General features: G+C 49.4%; 1 protein-coding gene across 8 annotated transcripts in view; it reads left to right on the forward strand.

The window, feature by feature from the left end:
- The window catches only part of NF1 (neurofibromin 1), a 2,143,703-nt gene that overhangs the window by 1,584,406 nt on the left and 535,297 nt on the right, over window positions 1-24,000 (forward strand). For all 8 annotated transcript variants that reach the window (XM_078679713.1, XM_078679719.1, XM_078679717.1 and 5 more), the window contains one exon: window positions 447-879. In XM_078679713.1, the coding sequence (XP_078535839.1) occupies window positions 447-879 (433 nt within the window). The remainder of the gene's footprint in view (window positions 1-446; window positions 880-24,000) is intronic.

The raw sequence follows: 24,000 nt of genomic DNA on the forward strand, positions 1-24,000 counted from the left end.
ATCAATTCGCCTTTTTCATCCCAGACAAGTTGGTGCTTTAAACGTGGACATCCTTTCTGCCTCAGATGATTTTCCCATTTTTCGTCGGCTCATCCATTATGCTGCTGACATTCATTCGTTCACTGCACTCCAACGAAGACTTAGACTTAGGTCAGGCTCTGATAGTTTATATTGACAAAATTAGGTATCATTAAATTGCTAATAATCTTTGTAGTGGTCAAGGATCCAGACATCAAACCATCTGCTGCTGCTATATATCTTGATGAGTTTTAGCTTGCATCCTGTTAACTGGGGCAGTATTCCCTAACATTCAATTCTGAAAATTTACAGTAAATAAAATGTCAATGTTTTTTTAATTTGCTTTGAAAAAATGTTTTTGGTATCACTATGCCTTTAAAATGAATCTTATAACACCCTCATATGTTAATTGTTTTCTCCTTCTTTAGGTTCAAGACGGGTCAGATCAATGGAGACCTGCTCATCTATCATGTGCTTTTGACTTTGAAGCCATACTATGCGAAGCCATATGAGATTGTGGTGGACCTCACCCATGCTGGGCCTAGTAATCGTTTTAAAACAGACTTCCTTTCAAAATGGTTCGTGGTTTTCCCCGGCTTCGCTTATGAAAATGTCACATCAGTCTACATCTACAATTGTAACTCTTGGGTTAGAGAATATACCAAATACCACGAGAGACTCCTAACAGGCCTCAAAGGAAGCAAAAGGCTGATTTTCATCGACCCATCTGGAAAATTGGCTGAGCACATTGAACACGATCAGCAGAAATTACCAGCAGCCACTTTGGCTTTGGAAGAGGATTTGAAAGTGTTCAGCAATGCCCTGAAGCTCGCTCACAAAGACACCAAAGTTTCAATTAAAGTAAGTCTTATAGTTTCTTCAGTTGAACTATATTGAGATGGGAATATGTTCACTGTATCAGATATCATACTGCAAGTTTTTTTTCCACCCGATTAAATACATTAACACACTTCCACACTAAGAGAAATACTGTTTGCTAGAGTTAATACCAAATGAGTTTCAGAGTCGAGGTTCAGTTAAAACATTTCCTGCTTTATAATTTCATCTCTGTAAGCTGTAGGACTGATTCAGGTGAGGCTTCTCCATACTTGCTCTGACTGCATTCAGAAGCAGGGCCAGGCCCTGCTATCCTACCGGAAGACCCGGACCCAGAATAGAGAAATATAGTTTTATCTAGTGTACGCATTTTAGATTGGAACAAGCCAACAGTGAAAGGAACCTTTAGTACTCCTACCGAATCTGTCGCATCTGCGTTTCTCATGTGACTTGATCTGCAATATCTATCACCCCAAATGCAAGCTACAGTATCTCCCTTGTAACCGTTTCAGCATTCTTTTATGGTTGAGAATATCGTAGTGAGGTTGCTGGTAGTTGCTCAGAGGGTCAATTTGTTTAAGGCTTTTATTTTAGCCTAACATGCCCTCGTAATATTATTGACAATTACAATATATGGTGTGAACTGAATAGTCCCCTGCAAGGCTTGCATGTACTTCTATGTATATTTAGAGAAGACGATGAGGTTGGAAACAAATTAGTTTACCTGATTTTGTTTGAATCAGAGTTAGGTTAATCAGTTTGTGAATTGCCCTTTTAAGAGCTTTTGTAGCCGAATATGTTGAGGAATGTAGTCCAAACTATTTTCAAAATAGTTTGAACTACCAATTAACTTGTGCACCTGTTTGTTATTAGTGTGTGTGTTATTTTTTAACTTCTGCTACTGTTAACGCGGGATTACTGGTTACTAGTTACCTTACCAGATCCCAAACCAAGTCGACTGGATCGTTGGTACCTGTCATTGAGTAAAAGGTAATCTAACAATAGGTCAATCAATTAAGAACTTACACCACTCCAAATGACCACTGACCAAGATTAAGTTTCAAAGATTTAATATAAAGTCAAAGATAACTGAAGATACAAACTTCTTAAGATGAGATTCAAAAGATAAACTGGTATCACTATGAACATGAATTCTTTGAATAGTCTAAGTCTACAAAACAGAATAATGAGTACAAGTTCGAATATCATGAGCGTTGCCAAAATGGATACAAGTTGCAACCTCAAAGTCATTACAGAAAAGAAAATTTAGGTTAGTCTGTCCCTACACTACACTAAGTGACATCCCTACTTAACAAGATCTTTTACCCCTCTAGGTGTCAGCCGTGGTGACTTCCTAAGAAGATCACGCACTTCTCTTTGTCTCTTCCCTGATAATGGGTCTCTCCTGATCAGTCTATCTGCCTACCCATCCGCTTCCTTAGGCTCCCAAAATCATCTGCTCTACTCTCTTCCCGGGTCGCTTTCCCTAATACCAAATCACATTTTCGATAGGAACGCCCCTTGGGACGCCCCTCACGTGGTACATCTTTGCGCGGTAAACTCCATGATGGTACTCTTCAAGACCCTCGTTAAAGTTGACCTTGGCTCCCAGGCTTCTTCTCCAGTGCGCCGATACCCCCTGAAATTCCTGAAGACTCCTACAGGCCTGCGCCAAGCGCCACTGAACAAGGCTCTATTCATTTCGACTGATTAGGACCCCTCGCACCTGCATACATACAGGCCGTCCCACAGTGGGCCTCAAATTCCAAACTCCACCATATCTATAGGTCATAAAGCATTATGGAAAGCTCTGTACTTGGCACCTCTCGACTTCTCCTCTAACGAGCACATTACAGATCAAAAAAAAAGAACATCCCTATCAGTTCGGGCCCTACTTGATTTACATGAAGCGGGTCCCTGCATTCTGAAAACATTTAACTTGATTTAAACAGCATTCTTAACTAACATACGTTCCTTAAAACACACATCTATAAAGCATATATTTCAAACTAAATTCGATAATACATTTTGGAAGAATCACGTTAACCCCACCTCACATTATTTTAGCAGCACGTTTAGATTTTCTGTGAATTGCCATGAGGCCTACACAATATACTGGTTTTGTAGAGCTCCACTTAACTCTTACATGATTCCTTTAACATGAGAACGTGAGGTTTTCATATTCATTCCAACATTTCTACATTAGTCTCATACTACTATAATTATTGCTACTCTACTTAAACATTCTATACATTTCACTACTAAATATAAGACACTCTCTGTATTTCACTTCTAGATATAAAACACTCGTGTGCAAAGCATGTTTAAACTAACTACGTGCTTGTAAATATGGTGCACTTATACATTTTTTTTCCCGATTTGGTGCTCTCTCAGTCCCCCCTTTTATTGACCTTCAGGGGTCATCACCAACAAAACACCATCACAAAAATGTAGGACTCTTCAAAGTGAGGTCGTGGCAGTACCACTTCTTTTCATTGTCTCTAATGCCTTCAGACTCTTATATTGCGTATCCTGCATCGCTGTCAACCTTTTCTCCTGTTCTCTCATAGATCTCTGCAACCTGTTTGCTCTATACCACTGATACAAACGCACCAATCCCCACAAAGTGATTACACAAATCACAATTATGATGATGGGTTTCAGTATGTACCAAACGATACCCTTTCCTAGGTTGGCAAACCAACCTCCAACTTTACCCATTCCATGACCTACTTTTTCCCACACGTTTATCTTTGTCAGATCCTCAATTTCGTGGTGTATGGCAGTGATGTTTCGTATATACTTCTCTAGAGGTTTTGAATTGTCTGGAATGTAAGTGCAACATTCCTGGACCTTCAAAGCCTTACAAACTCCACCCTCTTTGGCTAACAGAACATCTAAAGCAAGTCGGTTCTGAAGAACCATTGCCCTTATCGATTGCATCTCACCCTCCACCAGCATTAATGATCTAGCAGTACTGGCAGATAACCTATCTACGACTGTAGCCAATCTCCTAATTTTTATGTCATTCAGTATCACTCCTAGGATAGGGAATGCAGCACCGAATACATCCCCAATTACTTCTGCTGCACCTAGCCCTCTCTTCCCTCTAGTTGGTATTCCTTTCTTTGTCGTTTCTAAATTCTCAACATGATATATTTTAGGGAAGACAATAGCCAGATAGCATGATCCGTACCAATTATCTGGTAGCTTCACATAGGCATTTCTTCCACATACAAAATATACATTTGGAATTGCTTGCATCTCTTTCAGAAAGTCTTTGGAGTAATACTCCAATTGAAAAGCATGTTCGCAACTGACTTGACCTACATACAGATTCTCATAATAGGAGTAACTCCTGTGAATACACAGTTTCCCCCATTTCTCCTTGTCTAAAGCAATTGGACCAAAGCTACCCTTTCTTTGGTGTATCCTTTCTTCTTTGGTCCAATCCGTTTCCCATTGCCCTGAAGCCTTTAGAATCTTCTGCCTCCTGTATCTAGTATCCACCTGCCCTATAAACTTTTTCTCGATTTCTGACACTTGACAAGTCAGATTATTTCTTCGGGCATGTGAAGTATCTAACGTTTTCCATGGAATGAACCATTTGTGTAATCTGTCTTTGCTTTTGTAATAGTCCCACTTATTTAAATGCTTGTAATTTGGGACCTCTGGCAATGTCGAGTCGAAATTCGAGAAATAGTACTCAAATCCTTCTCGTCCATAGAATATGCTCAACAACAAACTGCATGTGATTCCATATGTCAATGGAAGATGATGGTATCTGATACCCTCCTCTACCGAAGCTGGTAATTGCATACAAACGTAGCAATTCTTCGCCTCCATGACATCAATGTACTCATAAAGCAATTTGGCATAAGCATTTGACCTGAAATTTCCCTGTGACTCGTCTGTGTGTAACCTTTTTATTTCTGCATCTAACAACGCTTTGTCTTTATCATTGATGTTTCCCTTATAATTAACAGTAGTAGTTCTCGGTGTTGACACTCCCTTGACTTCCCTGACTGCCGTTGCATCCCTCTCGTGTCCCACTATGTATGAGACAGTAACCACTAAAACTATCAGGGAAATCACTACTCCTAACAGTGTGCCAACTATACATTTTGCCCTGCGGTTCGGGTTGCCAGCCTCCATGTTCTCAAACGGTGTGGCTCTTGACGTTCTTCCAGCATTCACTTCTCCTTCTCTCTGAACAAAGTCTTTCTTTAAAACAATGTCTCTTTCTTTGGACTCTGAGAAGCTGACAATTTTCTCCGCAAAACAGTTTAAAGTCCTGTAGAAAACAGACAACCCTAGCCCTTCTCCATCCGCTAAAAGGAAACCCCTACCATTTTTTCTTCTTCCACTCGGCGCTAGGTTATCTTGCAGTAATTTTAATAATGTCCTTTCAAAAAGTCTTTTTTGCAACAAAGTGTTAGTCCAAAACAATGAGCGCTCCAAGAACTTCCACTACTCGCTCAAGCATTTCTAACCGAAGGAGAGTTCCCTCCAACACTGGATATCGTGAACAGCAAACCGGAAAATCAACTGTTTCTAAAATCAATTTTCTTATTCCGCTTAGGAGAGGAGGATAGACGATGTTGAGTGTCAGCAACCTTTCGGTCTCCGCCCCCGGTAGCAGGAACAGTATTTGCACTGTGATGATCGGATCAGTTCTGATCAGGTTCACTTCCCTGACCCTCCCGGTTCTGTGTCCCACAGACATCTGCAACGAGGTAGGTCCAATCGGGAGTAGAGTACCTTCTGCTAGGCACTCGCACCCTCCTTGATCTTCTAAGACCCTCCTCGGCCTGATCCTGGGTATCTTCTTCTGGATCCGAGTCTTCGGATATAGGAGCAAGTGTTTCTTCCTGGGCTGACCTTAAACTTAGCCTCCTCCTTCTTTCCGGCCAAGTGGCAGCTCCAAGCCTTATTCTCCTATTTCTCGTCCTCACACTCGGTTCTTGATCGCTCTGGTACTGATCTGTGTCTGAATCGTATTCACTGCTACTCTCTCCTTCAGTTGCGTCTTCAGTCTCACTGCCGTCCTGTCTTCGCTCTTCGTCTGGATCCGATGCGTTCCCAACTTCTTCCGACACCCCCTCAGCTGCTTCGATCCCTTCTTCTGACTCTCCTTCCACTTCTGGACTTTCGTCTGGGATAGGAGCTGTTTCTTCTAGAGGTGCTGGAACTCTTCGAGTATGGGATGCATGGATCCAATTTGGCAGCCCCCCGCACTTCACCGCGGTGTTCGTGATCAGGATTACCTGAAAGGGCCCACGCCAGCGAACATCTAGGCAGTTCTTCCGGACGTGCTTCTTGACCAACACCCAATCTCCTGGGTTCAGGTCATGACACAGGTTCCTCGATGCTGGAACTTCAGCCGCATGCACCTGAAGGGACACAGAACGGATGGCATCAGACAGTCCTTTACAATAATCCAAGATCAGATCATCTGTAATATTCAATAGGGCAGCAGTTGGAACCGTGGGAAGTCTCATGGCCCTCCCCATCAGAATCTCGTGTGGGGAGAGACCTGTCCTCCTGTCAGGGGTGCTGCGCATACTCATGAGCACTAAAGGAAGAGCATCTGGCCAACTCAAAGATGTGGATGCCACTACTTTAGCCAATCTATTCTTCAAAGGGCCGTTCACTTGTTCCACAATTCCTGAAGCTTCTGGTCGATAACTACAATGCAGTTTCTGATCAATCTTTAGAGTGGAGCACATTATTTTCACTATTTCGCTGTTAAAATGTTTTCCTCTGTCCGATTCCAGAGAGGCAGGCACCCCGAAGCGCGGTATCAACTCCCTGAGCAACAATTTAGCCACTGTGAGTGTATCGCACCTACGTGTAGGGTACGCTTCAACCCATCTGGAAAATACACATACAATCACCAACACATACCTAAGGCGATTGACTCTTGGCATTTCAATAAAGTCTAGTTGCATTCTATTGAAAGGCCCCCCTGACCTCCCAATGTGACTCAGTGTGACTGGTGTCCTTTTGCCTATGTTCAGTTGTTGGCAGGTAACACATCGCTTGCATACTGATTCTGCCGCTATTCTGAATTTAGGGCAATACCAAGTTTGTCTAAACACTCTCATCATAGCATCCCTTCCTAGGTGTACTGGACCATGTATTTCTCTCGCCATGGGATTAGCTAATTCTTCAGGTAACACAGCCCTCCCATCTGCTGAAACCCAAAAATCCATTTCACTTCGCACACATCCTGCTGTTTCCCATGCCTTTTTCTCAGTTTCTGGTGCGTTCTCCTGCATTACCCTTAAATCTTCCCAGGTATCCACGGTCTCTAACATCATGCTCAATTCTGTCTTTTCTTCTGCACCTTCAATTTCTACTTTTGAGAAAGAATAATTTTGTTCCGCACAATAACGTGCGACTTCGTCAGCGTACCTGTTGCCTTGTGACACAAAATCTGTATTCTTAGTATGAGCTACACATTTTACTATTGCAATGTCAACTGGACCTTGTAATGCTTCTAGCAACAATCGCACAAATTCTCCATTTCGAATGGGCGAACCAGAGGAGGTCATGTAACCTCTCTGAGACCACAACTGCCCGAAATCGTGAACCACACCGAAACCATATTGGCTGTCAGTGTATATGGTGACTCTCTTTCCGTTTCCTGCTATGCAGGCACGAGTTAGGGCAATGATTTCTGCTACCTGTGCGGAATGTACTCCTTCCAGGCAAGCGGCTTCCACAACTCCAGTAATGGTACAAACAGCATAAGCTGCTCTCAACCGACCAGTATCGTCTCTTAAACATGAGCCATCGACAAAGTAAATCTCATCAGGGTCAGACAACGGCTCATCCACAATATCTGGTCTGGGTTTCGTGTATAGTTCAGTCACATCAAGGCAATCGTGGTCTTCACATCCTTCGCCTTCTATTACAGTAGGTAATGGCATTAAAGTAGCAGGATTCAAGACAGAGCATCTCCTGAGTGTCACGTTCTCCGCGGCAAGAATAACTTGCTCGTAGCGCGTGAGCCTACTATTAGTCAGATGCTGCGTCTTCGTCCTGGTCATTAACAATTCAACTGAATGTGGTACATACACCACTACTGGATGTCCCATCACAATACTCTCGCTCCTTTCAATGCTGACACCCGTTGCAGCAACGGATTTGAGACATCCGGGCAACGCTGCGGCAACTGGATCTAATGTAGCCGAAAAATATGCAACTGGTCTACGGGCATTTCCGTGGGTCTGTGCCAAGACTGACAAAGCACATCCCTCCCTCTCACAGCAATAGAGTGAAAATGATTTCTCGTAGTCGGGCATCCCCAGAGCCGGAGCACGACACAAGTCGTCTCTCAGCTGCAAGAACGCCACCAGACATTCTTCGTCCCATGGTACCGGATCACTCACCTCCTTGTGCGTCAGTTTCTGTAAGGGTTTTGCTTTCAGTGAAAAGTTGACTATCCACTGTCAGCAGTAACCTACCATCCCTAGAAACATTCTAACTTCTCTCTGTGTCGTAGGCGCATTCATCTTCATTATCGCCTCAATCCTCTCTGGGGACACCTTGCGTTTTCCTTTTTCTAACCGGTGCCCTAAATATTGTACTTCAGTCAGACAATACTGCAACTTGCTCGGAGATACCTTATGTCCATTTTCAGCTAAATGGTTCAATAAGGCAATTGAATCTGCTTTACAAGCTTCCTCAGTTTCTGACGCAACAAGTAGGTCATCTATGTACTGGACCAGAACCGAATTCTGCGGCAGTACTAGATTTTCGAGATTCTTCTTCAACAATTGGTTGAAGATAGATGGGCTGTCTGTGAATCCTTGTGGGATTCGACACCATGTTAAAACGCGATCTTCCATTTTAAAAGAGAAAAGATATCTGCTCTCTTCATCCAATGGGATTGAAAAGAAAGCCTGACAAAGATCTATCACTGTGAACCATTCTGCCTGACATGGTATTTGAAACAGTATCACTGATGGATTCGGTACCACGGGACAACATGAAACGACTATGTTGTTAATTTTTCGTAAATCCTGCACTATCCTGAATTTCCCACTAGGTTTCTGCAAACCCATAATCGGGGAGTTACAAGGACTACCCACGATTTCTTTCAATATACCCTGTTGAATCATTGACTCGATCACAGGTTTTATTCCTGCAATCGTTTCCTGGGACAATTTGTATTGAGGCGTTCTTGGAAACTCGGCATTTGGTTTTACCAGTATTTTTACCGGTTCTACCCCTTTAATCAATCCTATTTCTTCTCCTGTAAAATCCCACACCTCTGACGCCACTGCATCTCTTAAATCTTGGGGAAGATCTTCTACGGTCAGAGTAGGATATAATTCTACACAGGATTTTGAATTTGCCACCTGGAAAGTAGCATCATCGTCCGTAGTCTGTACCTCCATTCCTTGCGGGGTGCAGTATATTGTGCAGTTCAATTTGCACAACAAATCCCTTCCTAACAAACATACCGGACTTGAGTCACAAACCACAAACTGATGCTCGTTCATATGGTTTCCTATCTTCACAGACACTAGTTCTGTCAAGGGACTAGTCATTCTTTTATTTGCGACTCCTACCACCTGAATTGTTTCCCCTGACATCGGCAAGTCTGGAACCACCGCCGATCTCAGAGTTGATCGAGTAGCTCCAGTGTCCACTAAGAATGTTGTGGGACACCCTGCCACTTCTGCCTCAACAAACGGCCCTCTTTGATCCACCTCTAAGACTGCCCCGAGGGTACAGTCCTCTTCACTGCTCACACGTTGTCCTGTCAATGGATCAATGTAATAACACTTTTCTTCCTCTATGAAGAGAGGCATCTGTTTAAAGACCTTTCCCCCTGTCGCTATTTTCGGTGGCTGTGGGAACTGTGCCCGTGGAGCCGAAGTCCCCCCTTTGGCCACCTTGCTTCCTGGAACTGTCACCTTTGGAGCTGGGACTTCTTGAACCTGCTCTTCTACTTCTAGCTCTCCGTTTTCAGGGTTAAAGGGACACTCGCGTCGCCAATGTCCCACCTGGTGACACAAATGGCACTTTGTCGTTTTCTTTAAAGTGGCAAAGTCTACCCTAGGTCTCTGCCCTTCTTCATTATCTTTGTTCTGACCATTTGGTTTTCGTCCCATTCCCTGCTTCTGCTGTCCACCCTTCCCGGCTGACTGCATTTGCACCACCATCAATTTCTCCTTTAGATTCTTGGCTTTAGAATCTATTTCGTCACTACAGTATCTCGCATAACGTAGGATCTCATCTAGTGGTTTGTTTTGCCAGCAATTTAAATGTTGCTGAATCATTAAACAAATATCAGGTCTCAACCCCAAAACAAACTTGGACACAAACTGTCCTATATCTTTGGGATCCATTACATCTAGTCCACTGTATTGCTTGAATGTTTTCAACAACCTCTCATAAAACTCATGAACGGTCTCCTTCGGTTCTTGTCTCGTTCGGTCTATTTTCACCCAATCTATATCCTGTGGTGGTACCTTATCTTTCAGCCAAGCTATTACCCTTTCATACTTTCGCATGACAATCTCGGACGGTCCATTAGTTCGAGCATCCCTCACTGGTTCAGTATTTGGCCATTCAACACTAGTCTTGCACGGGGTCCACAAATCAGATGGGACCACAATGTCAAACAACGTGTTCAAATCAATCCACAATACTTTCGAGATCTTTACAAACCTTTCTACCTGCTTATACCACTCTACTGGATTGTCCCTCAACTTCGGAAATGAGTTGGTAAATGCAGCTAAATCTCCTCTACTCCAGGGCACATGTACATAATTTCCGTTCGATATTTCTCGCAAAGGGAATGCCTCCATCTGCATTATCCTTCCCTCTGGGGTCATCATACTTGTACTCCGTCTGACAGTGCCCTTTTTTGACCACCTCTCTTCCCATTTGTCCAGTTCTCTCCACACCCTTATCCCTGATACCAGCTCTCTTATGTGTGTTTTTAATCCAGTAGTTCTCTTCTCATCTAGGTCTTGGTCTGCGTACTGCAATCTGTGGTTACTCTGCAATGCCCTTGTCCTAGATAAATCCACGGCATACCTGTCTGCCAAATTGGTCAGTTTCTCATGAAACGCTCTAGCTTTCCTAGTAATATCCTTTTCCATGAACAATAACTCATCCTGTTCATACAATTCTATCCTTTCCAAAGGCAATGTTCCATCAATTATCTCATCAACATCTGATTTTAAACTGGTGACATCAAGTCTCTTTGCCTTAATTTCAGCTTTCAACACACTAAATTTAGTTACTCCATCCGCATCTCGCCCATCCCAGCTCCGAGATCTACGTTTAGGCACTGGTGAGTTATAGGGAGTCCTCCCCTGTTCCCATCTCTCTAGGTCCCATGCCTTTCCATCTTCTCGGGGTGGATGGTGAAACACTCCTTCACGCCTCATAGCCCCACGTTCCCCATCCTGGCTAGTTTCACGGGATGCATGGTAAGATATTCCATTACTCCCTCTTTCTTCTCTACTTCCCTGTGATTCCTGATTATTCGAGGCATGGCGGGACCTATCACTGTTCCCCTTTCTCCAATGTTGAACGTCTTCTCCGAGTACATGATGAAGGCACCTAAACCTATTCTGAAAAGCGTGTACCATTTGGTCTCCACCTTTCTCCCAGAGACGGGACATCTCCTCACACTCTACACTCCTACTATTTTGCTCCTGCTGTTCCCTCTCATCCGTAGGACGTGTAACTCCTCTATTCTCCTGACTTTGGCCTTCCCGCCCCTGACTACTTTCGCTGGCCCCACAATGAGATACAGTCCCGTTACCTCTGCTTTCCCATTCTGGTTCTGTTCTTGACCTGTTACTCGGGGTTACTGCGGACCCATCCCATTCCCTCAAATCAGCTCTTAATTCTGTATAGGACTTTGGCCGCGGTCCCCTTAGGTCCATCGGTCCTCTCTGACCTCCCTGTCCTGTGTTGGGACCTACAGATGTGTCTAATGGGGTGTTCCACGTTACCGAACCTGGCAATTGCTTCCATGCATTTGTCACGTTATTCCTCCTTTCCATCTTGATCCTTTCTCTATCCAATTGCCTCTGTTCTTCCTCTCTATCTCTCTCTGGGTTATAGATCGATACTATAGGTCCTATGGTAACAGGCACTTGAAGAGCGTCTGGCAATCCAAAGGACTCAACCCTTTCGGTGGCTGGCGTTTTCTGCACCACAAACCTTCCCACTACACTCTGTACTGTACTAGGTTGAGGTGTCTCCCCACCTTTGATAGGTGTCCATTCCGATATAGGGAGTGGTGTATACCCCTCTATGGCATTCCCATCTTCCCTTGCGAGCCCTCTATCTTCAATTTCCTCAACTCTCGGAGGTGGTCTGTCCATCAATAATCTATTTATAACATTGTCCTCCGACTCGCTCTCCTCATCCTCTTCCATGAGGTTCCTCCCACCTACCACCTCCCTCATTGGATACAACTTCTCCACCTCAATAGCCTGTACCCTCCATCTCTTTGCCTCCTCGTCCCATTTGGAATCTCGCACTGCTCTTACCGATCGCGTCAATCTTTGTTGACGCCTGTCCAAATTTCTATCGTGTGCCGCCCTAATCCATGCATTAAGGGCCTCAAACTGTGTTGGTCTAGGTGAAGGTTTCAATGAGGACATGGTTGCTTTTAGCCGATGTAACACCTCTAGCTTAAACGTTCCGTACTTTGGGAACTGCATTTCCTCATTTCCTTCCGTAAGCTTATTCCAAGCCGCAATCCATAATATCGTATGCAGCCCCACATTCGTTGCCATATAATGAGCTGGTGTACCCTCCGGCGGTGCCTCTTCCCCGTAATAATGTTCACTTCTTTTTCTTTTAAAAATCCATTTCAAACACTTAAAACACTTCATGATTTCTCTTTTCTCTGCGTTTGTTTACTTCCTAATGACAATCTACCAATCGCCGTGCCGTTTCCACTAACTGGCCTATCCGATCGCGACTTTTCACTGACGTCGCACCAGCCGCCCAATGGCGTCGCGGCTCTTTGCCGACGTCACACCAACCGTCCTATCGCGTCGCGGCTCTTCACTCGCCACCCTATCTCAGCGCGGCTCTTTCTGATGTCACTTGTCCCCCTTTGCAGCAGTTCCCCTCCCTTCTCAGCTCGTCTCCGCGGTCATGCATGCGTCCCATTCATACTCTGAAAAATGATTACTTCCGTCCAAGCGATCACCTTTCTTGACTGTACGCCCACAGTCTTTCTGTAGTTGTCACCTTAACTTGACGAAATGTCTTTCCGTTTACTTCCAGACAATCGCCTTCTCTGATAGGTTACTCACACACAGTAACTTCCGACCAGCGTCCGTTACTCATACGCTCACTCTTACACTCCCCCTATCTCGGTTCCACGGCGGTCAATGGTACCTCGTGACCTCCGTACTATGGTCGACAACTACTCTGGATGTTCGATACACCCAAAACCACTTAAGCTCTGGCCTGAGTTTAAGATTTCACCAGTTCACCCGTTTACCAGGTAACCAGTTTACCAGGTTGCACGCGCTCACAACCTTCTCTCATTCACACTACAGGCATTCAACTCCGCAAGACATCACAATACAAATACAACACAAAACACCGCAATCTGTTCACGCATGACCCTTGTTATACTCATTCTGTAGTAGGGGATCTCTGTGTATAGTCATAATCTAGTGAATAGTCCCGCCCATGTGCGTGGACCCCGGAGCAATCAAAAATAATCTCTTACAGTGTCAAAAAATGCAGAAAATGCATAGACACTTAAGAGAGAATTTAAAGACAGATAATGCAGCCAAAAAGGCTACACTGTCCAGTACTTCAACTAGAAATTCCACCATAAAATCCACAAAACAGCAAAGCCTGTACAGATTTCCCTTGCTTAACAGCAAAATCCCTCAGGAATGATAGAGAGAAGAACCTGGACAGACAAGCCCCATAGGCTGCCATTATGTGGCTTAATTAGGATACTGTGCCTTTAAGGAACCTTCCAGAACCTTCTCCCAGTATCCCAGAATGCATAGCAGGTCCAACTTAGTTTCAGTTCTTTTTTCCGGCTCCTGCAAGCAGGACCCTGGAGCATTGAGCTCTCCCTTTTCAAGGGTTTTTGTTAGTGTTTTACACTAATTTCGATTTTTGGTGCTTTTAAAGTACTTTGGTGACTTTCTTTCTGTGTTTCTGCACTCTTTTTTGTCCATAATGCCTGCATTATTCGACAAATGCCCTGAGTGCTCAAGGAAGAAGGCCAAGTCAGACTCCCATGAGGTCTGTATTCTCTGCCTTCCCTCTTCCCACATTCCTGAGGACTGTGTGATCTGCAGAGGCTTCTCTGGAAGGACCCTGAAGGAGAGGAAGAAGATCAGGCTTCAGGGACTTGAAGAGAGAAGGTTGAAGGCACGAGGTGGGTCAGGAGGGGCTCCTTCTACCCATGCTGAGGCCTCTGGGGGGCTCCCCAGGGGCAGGAAGACCAGCCCTCGCCCAAGGTCTCAGTCTGGGTCAGTTGCGCTGACCACGACGTCGAGGGGGCGGTCAACGGCCAGTTCCAGGTCTCCCCAGGGCTCTGGGTCGAGAAAACGTCGCCCGTCGACGTCGAGGAACGTGTTCCGGCCGCCGTCGAAGCCGGTGTCGATCTCCTCGTCGTCGGTGTCGGCGTCGAGTGGTCGACATCGGAGGGCCCGGCGTCGGCGCTCGCCGTCGAGGCGACACCGCCGTTCGCCGTCGAGGACATCGTCGTCGAGGGGATCCTCGTCGTCGAGGCCGCCGTCGAGACGGAAGGCGTCTCCGGCGCCGAAGAGGTCGACGTCGAAGCATTCTAAAAGACCGATGTCGAGACGGTCAAGGAGATCGACGTCGAGAAGGTCCGAGAGGTCGACGTCGGGAAGGTCCAAAGGGTCGACGTCGAGGCGATCCAAGAGGTCGACGTCGAGGCCGGCGAAGAGGTCGGGGTCGCCGTCGAGGCACCATCGCCCGTCGTCGAGGTTTCGTGGTTCGTCGATCTGGTCGGGGTCGACGTCGAGACGGAGACACGGTTCGACGTCGAGAAGTGTGAATCGGTCGACGCCGAAGGACCGTTCGACGTCGAGGGGCCATCGGTCGTCGTCTGGGCACCGATCTTCAGCGTCTGGAGGTCCTAAGGACAGGCCCAGGACTGTGGGGGGCTCCCCACACTCCGAAAGAGATGGTGGCTCGCCGGGAACGGCGCATTCCGGGGTGGATGCTCCGATGAAGCCTTCTACACCTCCTTCGCGGCCGGCTGTGCCGAAGGGTCCGCCTCCGAAGGCCCCGACCCCACCTCCGAAGCCGGGTCCGCAGACCCCGCGTACGGTTACTCCTCCACCCCCGGTTCCGCCGAGGGCGGTATCGATGCCTAAGTTTCCGACGCCTCCGAAGAAGACGCCTAAGAAGCCTAGGACTCCTGACCCTGGGAGGCCGAAGGAGCGTCCGAGGCCCAAGAGGTCGAGGTCTCGCTCGGGGAGACGGGACAGATCGAGGAGTGGGCATGGATCTTCCTCACGATCCAGGCGTCACCACAAGAGACGTCGGTCCAGGTCACGTTCTGCCTCTGGGACCCGTTCCTACTCGCCGGAGACTAGGATGTCTCCGATAGACGATATAAGCACATTTCAGGAGGTTCTCCTGCGTGGAGCGGCGAAGTTGGGCATCAAGGTTGAAGCTCGGTGATATTTGAGACATTACACAAAAGACACTTGTCTCGCCCCCTGTTACCTTTGGTGCCGGGGCTCCTTGAGCCCGCCGAACAGCTATTCCTGACGCCGGCGGCGGCGAAGTCTGCGCCTTCCAGGATCCTAAAAAAGTACAGGGCTCCGGACTCAGACCCAGCCTTCTTGAGGAAGGACCCGGTACCGGATTCGGTCATCGTGACTGCTGCACGTAAGCTTCATGCCACCTCCCCTGCGTCCACGGTGCCTCTGGACAAGGAGAGCCGCTGGATCGATTCTGCTGGTCGTAAGGCGTGTGGGACATCCGCCTCCTCGATGAAGGCCGCCAGTGACTCGGCTTTGCTGGGGCGTTACGACCGGTCCCTGTGGGACTCGATGGAGCAGTTCGCAGACCTTGTCCCTCGAGACCGCAAGGAGGACTTCATGGAGATCGTCCAGGAGGGGATGCTGGTCTCTAACCAGGCCATCGGCGCCGCAGCGGACATATCCTTGCTGTCCGCGCACGGATATTGCCACGGGATTCACCAGAGACGCCATGCTTGGCTTAGGTTGACGTCACTGAAACCGGAAGCACAGCAACGCGTGGCGAATCTCCCGTTTTCCGGAGATACCCTCTTCGGGAAACACGCGGATGACGAGATGGCCAGGATGAAGGCCGAGGCGGAGACCCTGACGGCAGTGGGCTTGGAGAAGCCCAAGGAGAAGAAACCCTTCCGACAGTACCAACGTCGGTTTGGGTCGCAGGGTCGTGGAAGGGGTCAGTCTGCTGGACAACATCAACAGCAGCAACAGCAGCAGCAGTACAGGCGGCCCTTCCAGAAACGCCAAGGTGGTAGAGGTCGTCAACAGTCCTCTACCGCGACCAAGGGCCCGGCCGGGTCCCGTCCCTGAGCTGTTACTTCCCCCTCGTCCGTTACCCGCTCCGGTGGGGGGAAGCGTTCAATTTTTTCTGGCAGAGTGGAGAAAAATTACTCCGGACAAGTGGGTGCTGAATATTGTTTGCAATGGATACAGTCTACGTTTCACCAGCCCTCCTCCATCGATTCCTCCCGTCAGCTCGCAGTATCAACTGCGCGAGCTTCAGGCGGAGGCGGACATTCTGCTAAGGAAGAGGGCGATCGAAGGCGTACCTCTGTCTCAAAGAGGAAGAGGTCTTTACTCTCGGTTCTTTCTTGTCCGCAAGAAGGACAAAAACGAGTTCAGGCCCATTCTGGATTTGCGACAGGCAAACAAGTGGATTCGCAGAGAAAAGTTTCGCATGCTGTCGTTGCATCAGATCTACCCTCAGCTGCAACGTGGAGATTGGATGTGTGCCATAGATCTACAGGACGCATACTTCCACGTGCCCATTGCATGCAAACACAGGAAGTTTCTGCGATTTCAAGTCGGCGCCAATCACTATCAGTACACGGTGCTACCCTTCGGGCTGAAGTCTGCACCCAGGACATTCTCGAAATGTATGGCAGTGGTAGCAGCACACCTGCGGAAGAACAAGGTGTTTGTCTACCCGTACCTGGACGATTGGTTGATCAAGGCCTCCTCCTTCTCGGAAGCTCAAGCACACTTCCAGAAGACGTGCGTTCTCTTGAACAAGCTGGGGTTGCACATCAACATGTCCAAGTCGGTCCCGATTCCGGTCCAGTGCATCCAGTACTTGGGAGCCTCCATCAATACGCTGTCAGCAAGCGTGTCTCCTTCGGAAGAGCGACGTTTATCACTCCTTCGGAAGGCTCAGGCTCTCATGGCCACTCCGTCTACGACAGTGAGGACGGTGTCTTCTCTGCTGGGATCGATGGCCTCTTGCATCTTCCTCACTCCTCACGCACGGCTACAGATGAGACCTCTGCAGGAGTGCTTGGAGGATCAGTGGGACCAGAGGAGAGGTTCTTGGGACGACAAGATACGACTGTCTCTACATGCTCTTCAGTCTCTGAAGTGGTGGTGCTCGAAGGAGAATCTCCTCAGAGGGGTTCCCTTCCACAAGGACATTCCCACACAGACCATCGTGACGGATGCGTCTCTCCAAGGCTGGGGGGCGCACTCCGGAGACCTGCAAATTCAAGGGGCGTGGTCCCCGACGGAGTCCACGTACCACATCAATTTCCTGGAACTGAGAGCTGTTCACTTGGCACTGAAGGCCTTTCATCCGTCCTTTCAGACCAACTCTCTGCTTGTTCAGACGGACAACACGACAACGATGTATTACCTCAACAAGCAGGGGGGCTCGAGATCGCGCACTCTGTCGCAGGAGGCGCAGGCGATCTGGCACTGGCTTCTGGCTCGAGGACTGTCGCTAACGGCCACCCATCTGCCAGGTGTGCAGAATGTTCAGGCAGACGAACTGAGCAGACTCATTCAGGAAAACCACGAATAGGTCATAAACGACGAAGTACTAGGAGAAGTCTTCGCAAGGTGGGTGTTAGAACCGGGAGTCTCTGGTTGGCAAAGGTAAGTACCTTGGCCCAAGTAGGGACCCCTAGCTCCGGTCAGGGCAACGGAATAACCCTCTGAGAAAACCCCTGCTCACCCTCTAGGTAGCATGGCGCGAGCAGTCTAGGCTAAACTCGGAGACAATGTGGATAACATTTGCACTTAACACAACAATAATCCCCAATCCACCACAAACTGAGACCACACAGGTAAGTATATTTTTATAAAAATATATAACTTTATCTAGTTTCAGCAAGGTAAATCAAGCAGTTGCACGATAATCACTTCATTATAAAAGGGAGGCACTTAATCTTAATTGGTCTTTCTTAATTTCAGGAAGTTCTCAAAACAAATGTCTCTAGTCTCTTCAAGTCAGCACAAAGATATGCCAACGATTTTGTGATCAAAAACGCTCTCAAAAATGATGAGCAAACAATGCCAGCGTAAAACAACTATCCCCCAAGGGTCCCCTGGCTTCAGGGACCACAAGCGCTTCTTGCGCGGCTCACCCGGTATCCTGGGCGAGGGGGGACTTCTTTCCTTGTGCTTGTGGTGACGCGGGTCCCCCAGGGGCACCTCGCGGGTGCAGGCCCAGTGTTGCTCCCGCCCGGCCGGTCTCAGGACGCTCTCCGCCCGCTCTGGATCCTTCAAAGAGCGGCGGGGAGCAGAGACGGCAGGCCAGGGGCTGGAGCCCTTGCGGAGATCCCTCGGCGAGGTCAGGTCACTTCTTCCCGGGCCCGGCGGTGATCTCGCTGATTCCTCGGCTTCCTCGCGAAGGCAGCCAATCCCCTCGCGGCTCCTCAGGCGAGCCTCCACAGCACCCGGGAGTCAGCCAATGGCAGTGCGGCTCCCGGGACAGTAAACAATGACGCTCCGCGCCTCCGGCCAATCACGGCCCACTACTGCTGATGACGCTGCGCCGCACGGGCCAATCCCGTCGCGGCGTTAGTGAGGGGGCTCGGCTCCCTCCACCAATGGGAGCGCGGCGGCTTCGTTCTTCGCCGCGGCAGCGCCTGGACCTCTAGGCAAGTTACGGGGGGGGTTCCTGGCTCCGGGCCGCGGTGGTGATTTGGCGGCAAAGGGTTTTCAAGGGCGCTGGTCCCGATGAGACCCCCCTCTCGACCTCTCCACCACGTTGGAGCGGATTTCACGAGGGGAGGCGCCACAAGCCTCCAACCCTCATAGGAAATGTGCCGATGAGCACACCGATCCCTTCCTCACGCTCCGCAGTCGAGTACACCACGCCCCCGGTCCACAACAGCCCGATCTTGCAGCTGTTTTCTGGCAAAGCTTTAGGAACCTTTAGCCCTGGGTTCCCAGCAGGAGGCCAGCTCTTCTCAGGCCCTTGGAGATTCAGTAAAGACACAGCACACAGCAAAGTCTTGGTAGGTTCAAGCAGGCAGGGTCACAGCACGCAGCAAAGTCCCTTTCCCCTCTTCAGCTTTCAGTGGCCACAGCAGAACAGGTCAGCCCTTAGAGCACACAGCAAGGCAATCTTCCTTTAGTTCTCTCGCCGTCTTCCTTCCAGCAGAGGGTCCGTCTTGGTTGTAGAATTTCAGAATCTACTCTTCTGCAGACCGGGGTCCTTTCCTTATACCCCCAATGTCTTTGAAGTTCTTGGTGCATGGAGGCCCTGGGTCCAGTCTAAACCAGTTCTGGGGGTTGCGGAGCACTGAGGTGTCTCTGGCTTTCTTCTTCCTGTCAGCTTCAGGGCCAGTGGGGTCAGTTGACCACCAGGAGAGAGCGAATGTGGGGGAGGTAGGCAGGCACAGCCCAGCACTTATCTGGCATTCCTTCCTCCCTCCTCCCAAGCAGGCAGATGTGCCCTTTCATCCCCGGGATGGCTCCGACCCTCTCCTCTGGGGCTCTGCAGCCCCTTCCTGTCACATCCAGACCAGGCAGACATTCCACAAACCCAGGCACACAGAAAAAGGTTTAGACAAGAGAACAGCCACTTTCTAAAAGTGCTATTCTCCAACACAGGATTTAAAAACACCCTTCACTAAAAGATGTGTCATTAAATTCTGAGTCCAGGGATATCTCTCATGGATGTTCCATCTTGTTCCTATAGGGAGATAGGCTGGGATCCAATGGGACCAGCCTCCCCAGGCTACCCTAGGGAGCCCTACAGCCCTACAGCAGTGAGCACACAAAGTGGCTGCTGCTCTCTACCAGAGCATGTTACCTGCACTAGTACACGCTCTACCCTATCCATTCACTGCACCCTACCCAGGGGGGTACCTGGAGCCTTCCATAGGGGTGGCTGATGTGCACAGACAGGGGAGGGTTAAGCCCAGCCAGTGGGGACACTGGCCGGGCTGACATGGCAGTCACTGACTGCACACAGGCTCCGCGCTGGCAGGCCTGAGTCACCATTTTAAAGCTACTCATGTGGGTGGCGCAATCCGCGCTGCAGGCCCACTAGTAGCATTTGTCATCACCGGCCCTGGCACACACAGTGCACTTTACTAGGGACTTCGTGGTGCTACAAATATGCCAATCAGGTATATTCAATCAATATCACAATTTACAGAGGGAGCACTGACCCTCTGACACTGATCAGCAGTGGCAGAGGGTCCAAAGCATCTAAACCAGCAAAAACGAAATCCAGCACAGCATCAAAACACATGAGTCAGAGGCAAAAAGATGGGGGAAGAACCACGCCAAAAAGGTGTCAGGTCTAACACGTGTCCCCTCCAGCTGAAAGTGGGGAGAACTACCCAACCTCTTGGGAGTCCTCATCACTAAGGCGGAAGAATCTGGACAGACCGTCAGCGTTGGCGTGTTCTGTACCAGGGCGGTGCTCCACCGTAAAGTCCATCCCCTGTAGGGAAATGGACCACCTCAACAATTTTGGATTCTCACCCCTCATCTGCATTAACCATCTGAGGGGCCTGTGGTCGGTCTGAACACGGAAGTGAGTCCCAAACAGGTAGGGCCTCAGTTTCTTCAGAGCCCAGACCACAGCGAAAGCTTCTCTTTCAATGGCACTCCATTTCTGTTCCCTGGGGATTAGCCTCCGGCTAATGAAAGCCACAGGTTGGTCTCCTCCCTCATCATTGATCTGTGAGAGCACTGCTCCCACGCCTTGCTCTGAAGCGTCAGTTTGCACGATGAACTCACTTGAAAAGTCAGGTGCCTTAAGCACCGGTGCTGTGCACATGGCAGTTTTGAGGGTGTCAAAAGCAGTTTGACAGGCCTCAGTCCAATTCACTTTCCTGGGCTGATTCCTAGATGTCAGCTCTGTCAAAGGGGCTACAATGGTGCCATAGCCTTTGACAAACCGTCTGTAATACCCGGTGAGACCTAGAAAGGCTCTCACCTCAGTCTGGGTCTTGGGGGGTTCCCAAGCCAGAATGGTATCAATCTTCGCCTGTAGGGGCGCCACCTTGCCGCCCCCCACCTGGTGTCCCAAGTACACCACAGATCCCTGCCCTATCTGGCATTTACTGGCCTTGATAGTGAGGCCTGCCTTCTGCAGAGCCTTCAACACTTCAGTGAGGTGTTGCAGGTGTTCCTCCCAAGTGGAGCTGAACACCGCAATGTCATCCAGGTAGGCGGCGCTGAATTGCTCCAGCCCTGCCAGTACCTGGTTGACCAACCTCTGAAATGTGGCGGGGGCATTTTTCAACCCAAAGGGCATGACCCGAAACTGGAAGTGTCCTTCTGGCGTTGAAAATGCTGACCTCTCCTTTGCCCCGTCAGTTAAGGCAATCTGCCAGTACCCTGAAGTCAAATCAAACGTACTCGGGTACTGGGCAGCTCCCAACCGATCCACCAGCTCATCAGCTCTGGGGATGGGGTGCGCGTCAGTCTTCGTGACCGCATTGAGCCCACGGTAGTCCACGCAGAACCGAAGTTCTGGGGGGCCACCAGGGGTAGCAGCTTTCTTAGGCACTAAGACCACTGGGCTAGCCCAGGGGCTGCTGGAGGGCTCAATAACCCCAAGCGCCAACATCTTGGAAACTTCTTCCTTGATGCTAGCTCTGACCTTGTCAGCCACCCTGTAAAACTTCTGTTTCACAGGCATGCTGTCTCCAGTGTCCACGTCGTGGACGCACCACTTGGTGACACCTGGGGTCAGGGAGAACAGTGGGGCGAACTGACCCAAGACTTGGCGACAGTCCTCCTGCTGTTCTGGGGTCAGGGTGGGGGAGAGGACCACACCATCCACCGACCCATCTTGCTCCTTGACTGCCAGGAGGTCAGGGAGAGGATCACTATCCTCCTCCCCTCCAACATCTGTAGCCATGAGCATAGTCACTTCAGTCCTCTCAAAGTGGGGTTTGAGGCGGTTCACATGTAGCACTCTCAGGGGCTGCCTGGGAGTCTTCAGGTTAACCAAATAGGTAACCTCGCTCTTGCGCTCTACCACCTCATATGGGCCAGACCACTTGTCACGGAGCGCACAAGGCTCCACTGGCGCCATCACCCACACCTTCTGTCCAGGTTGGAACTCAACCAGAGAAGTATTCTGGTCATACCACCTCTTCATTTCCTCCTGGCTAGCCTCCAGGTTCTCTTGAGCGAGCTTCCTGAAGCGCTTAGTCTGGTTGCGAATGGCCAGCACATAGCTGAACACATCCTGAGGGGTTTTCCCACGGGATTTCTCCCACCCCTCCTTCACCAGAGCCAGAGGCCCTCTGACAGGGTGGCCATACAGCAACTCAAAGGGACTGAACCCTAATGATTTCTGAGGCACCTCCCTGTAGGCAAACAACAGGCATGGCAACAAGACATCCCATTTCCGCCTCATGGGCTCCTCCAGGCCCATGATCATGCCCTTCAATGTGCGGTTGAATCTCTCAACCAAACCATTTCCTTGAGGGTGGTAAGGAGTGGTGAATTTGTATGTCACCCCACACTCACTCCACAGGGACTTCATATATTTAGAAATGAAGTTTGTCCCGCGGTCCGAAACGACCTCCTTCGGAAATCCCACCCGGGAAAAGATCCCCATCAGGGCACGGCCCACCACTGGGGCGGTGACTGTCCTGAGCGGAAGGGCTTCCGGGTACCGAGTGGCATGGTCCACCAAGACCAGGATAAACCTGTTGCCTAGGGCTGTCTTGGGATCCAGGGGCCCCACGATGTCAATGCCCACCCGCTCAAAAGGGGTGCTCACCACGGGAAAGGGTTGGAGGGGTGCCACACGCTTCCCTCCGCTCTTGCCACTGGCCTGACAAGTCTGACAAGACTTACAAAAGGCAGAGACGTGCGTCTTCATCTGGGGCCAGTAGAAATGGGTGACAAGCCTGTGATAGGTCTTGTCTTGCCCCAGATGTCCTGCGAGAGGCACGTCATGAGCCAGACCCAGTAGGAAGTTCCTGAAGCGCTCCGGTACCACCAGCACACGGGCTGCGCCGGGCTCAGCGAACTTAGGCTCGCTATAAAGTAAGTCATCCTCCCAATAGATCAAATGCTCCTTGGACCCCAGGCCTGCGGCCTGGTCAGCAGCCTGCTGCCGCACACCAATGAGAGAAGGGCACTCCTTCTGAGCCTGGCAGAATTCCTCCCTGGAGGGACCACCTTCCTGCTGCCACTGGGACAGCTCAGGCAATTCCCCTAGTTCGGCCACCTGCTCCCCCGTAGGTTCCAGGGCATCCCCCTCTGGGTCTGCCTCCTCCTGGACCGTGGGAACAGTGGGGGCCGGTTTCCCGCGCCCTCTACCCCTTCCTCTCTTGGCAGGTCCCTGGGCCATTGTTCCAGGCTCCAGCTCTGTTAGACCGCCCTCTCTTGCTGTCATTGCACGGGTGGACACACAGATCCACGCAGGCAAACCCAACATCTCCAAGTGAGTCCGGCGCTCCACCTCTTTCCATGGGGAGCTCTCCAGGTCATTACCTAATAGACAATCTACAGGCAAGGCATCACTTACTACAATCTCCAAAATACCGGAGACTCCTCCCCATTCAAATGGAACTTTCGCCAGCCTGCAGTAGCGCACTGAACTGTCAGCTGCCACCACAGGCCGGAGTACCTGGGGAACAATTTGCTCTTCAGACACCCACTGACACCTAACAGATGTCACGCT

This window comes from Lissotriton helveticus, chromosome 3_1 (genome assembly GCF_964261635.1).
Source record: "Lissotriton helveticus chromosome 3_1, aLisHel1.1, whole genome shotgun sequence".
Lineage (NCBI taxonomy): Eukaryota > Metazoa > Chordata > Amphibia > Caudata > Salamandridae > Lissotriton > Lissotriton helveticus.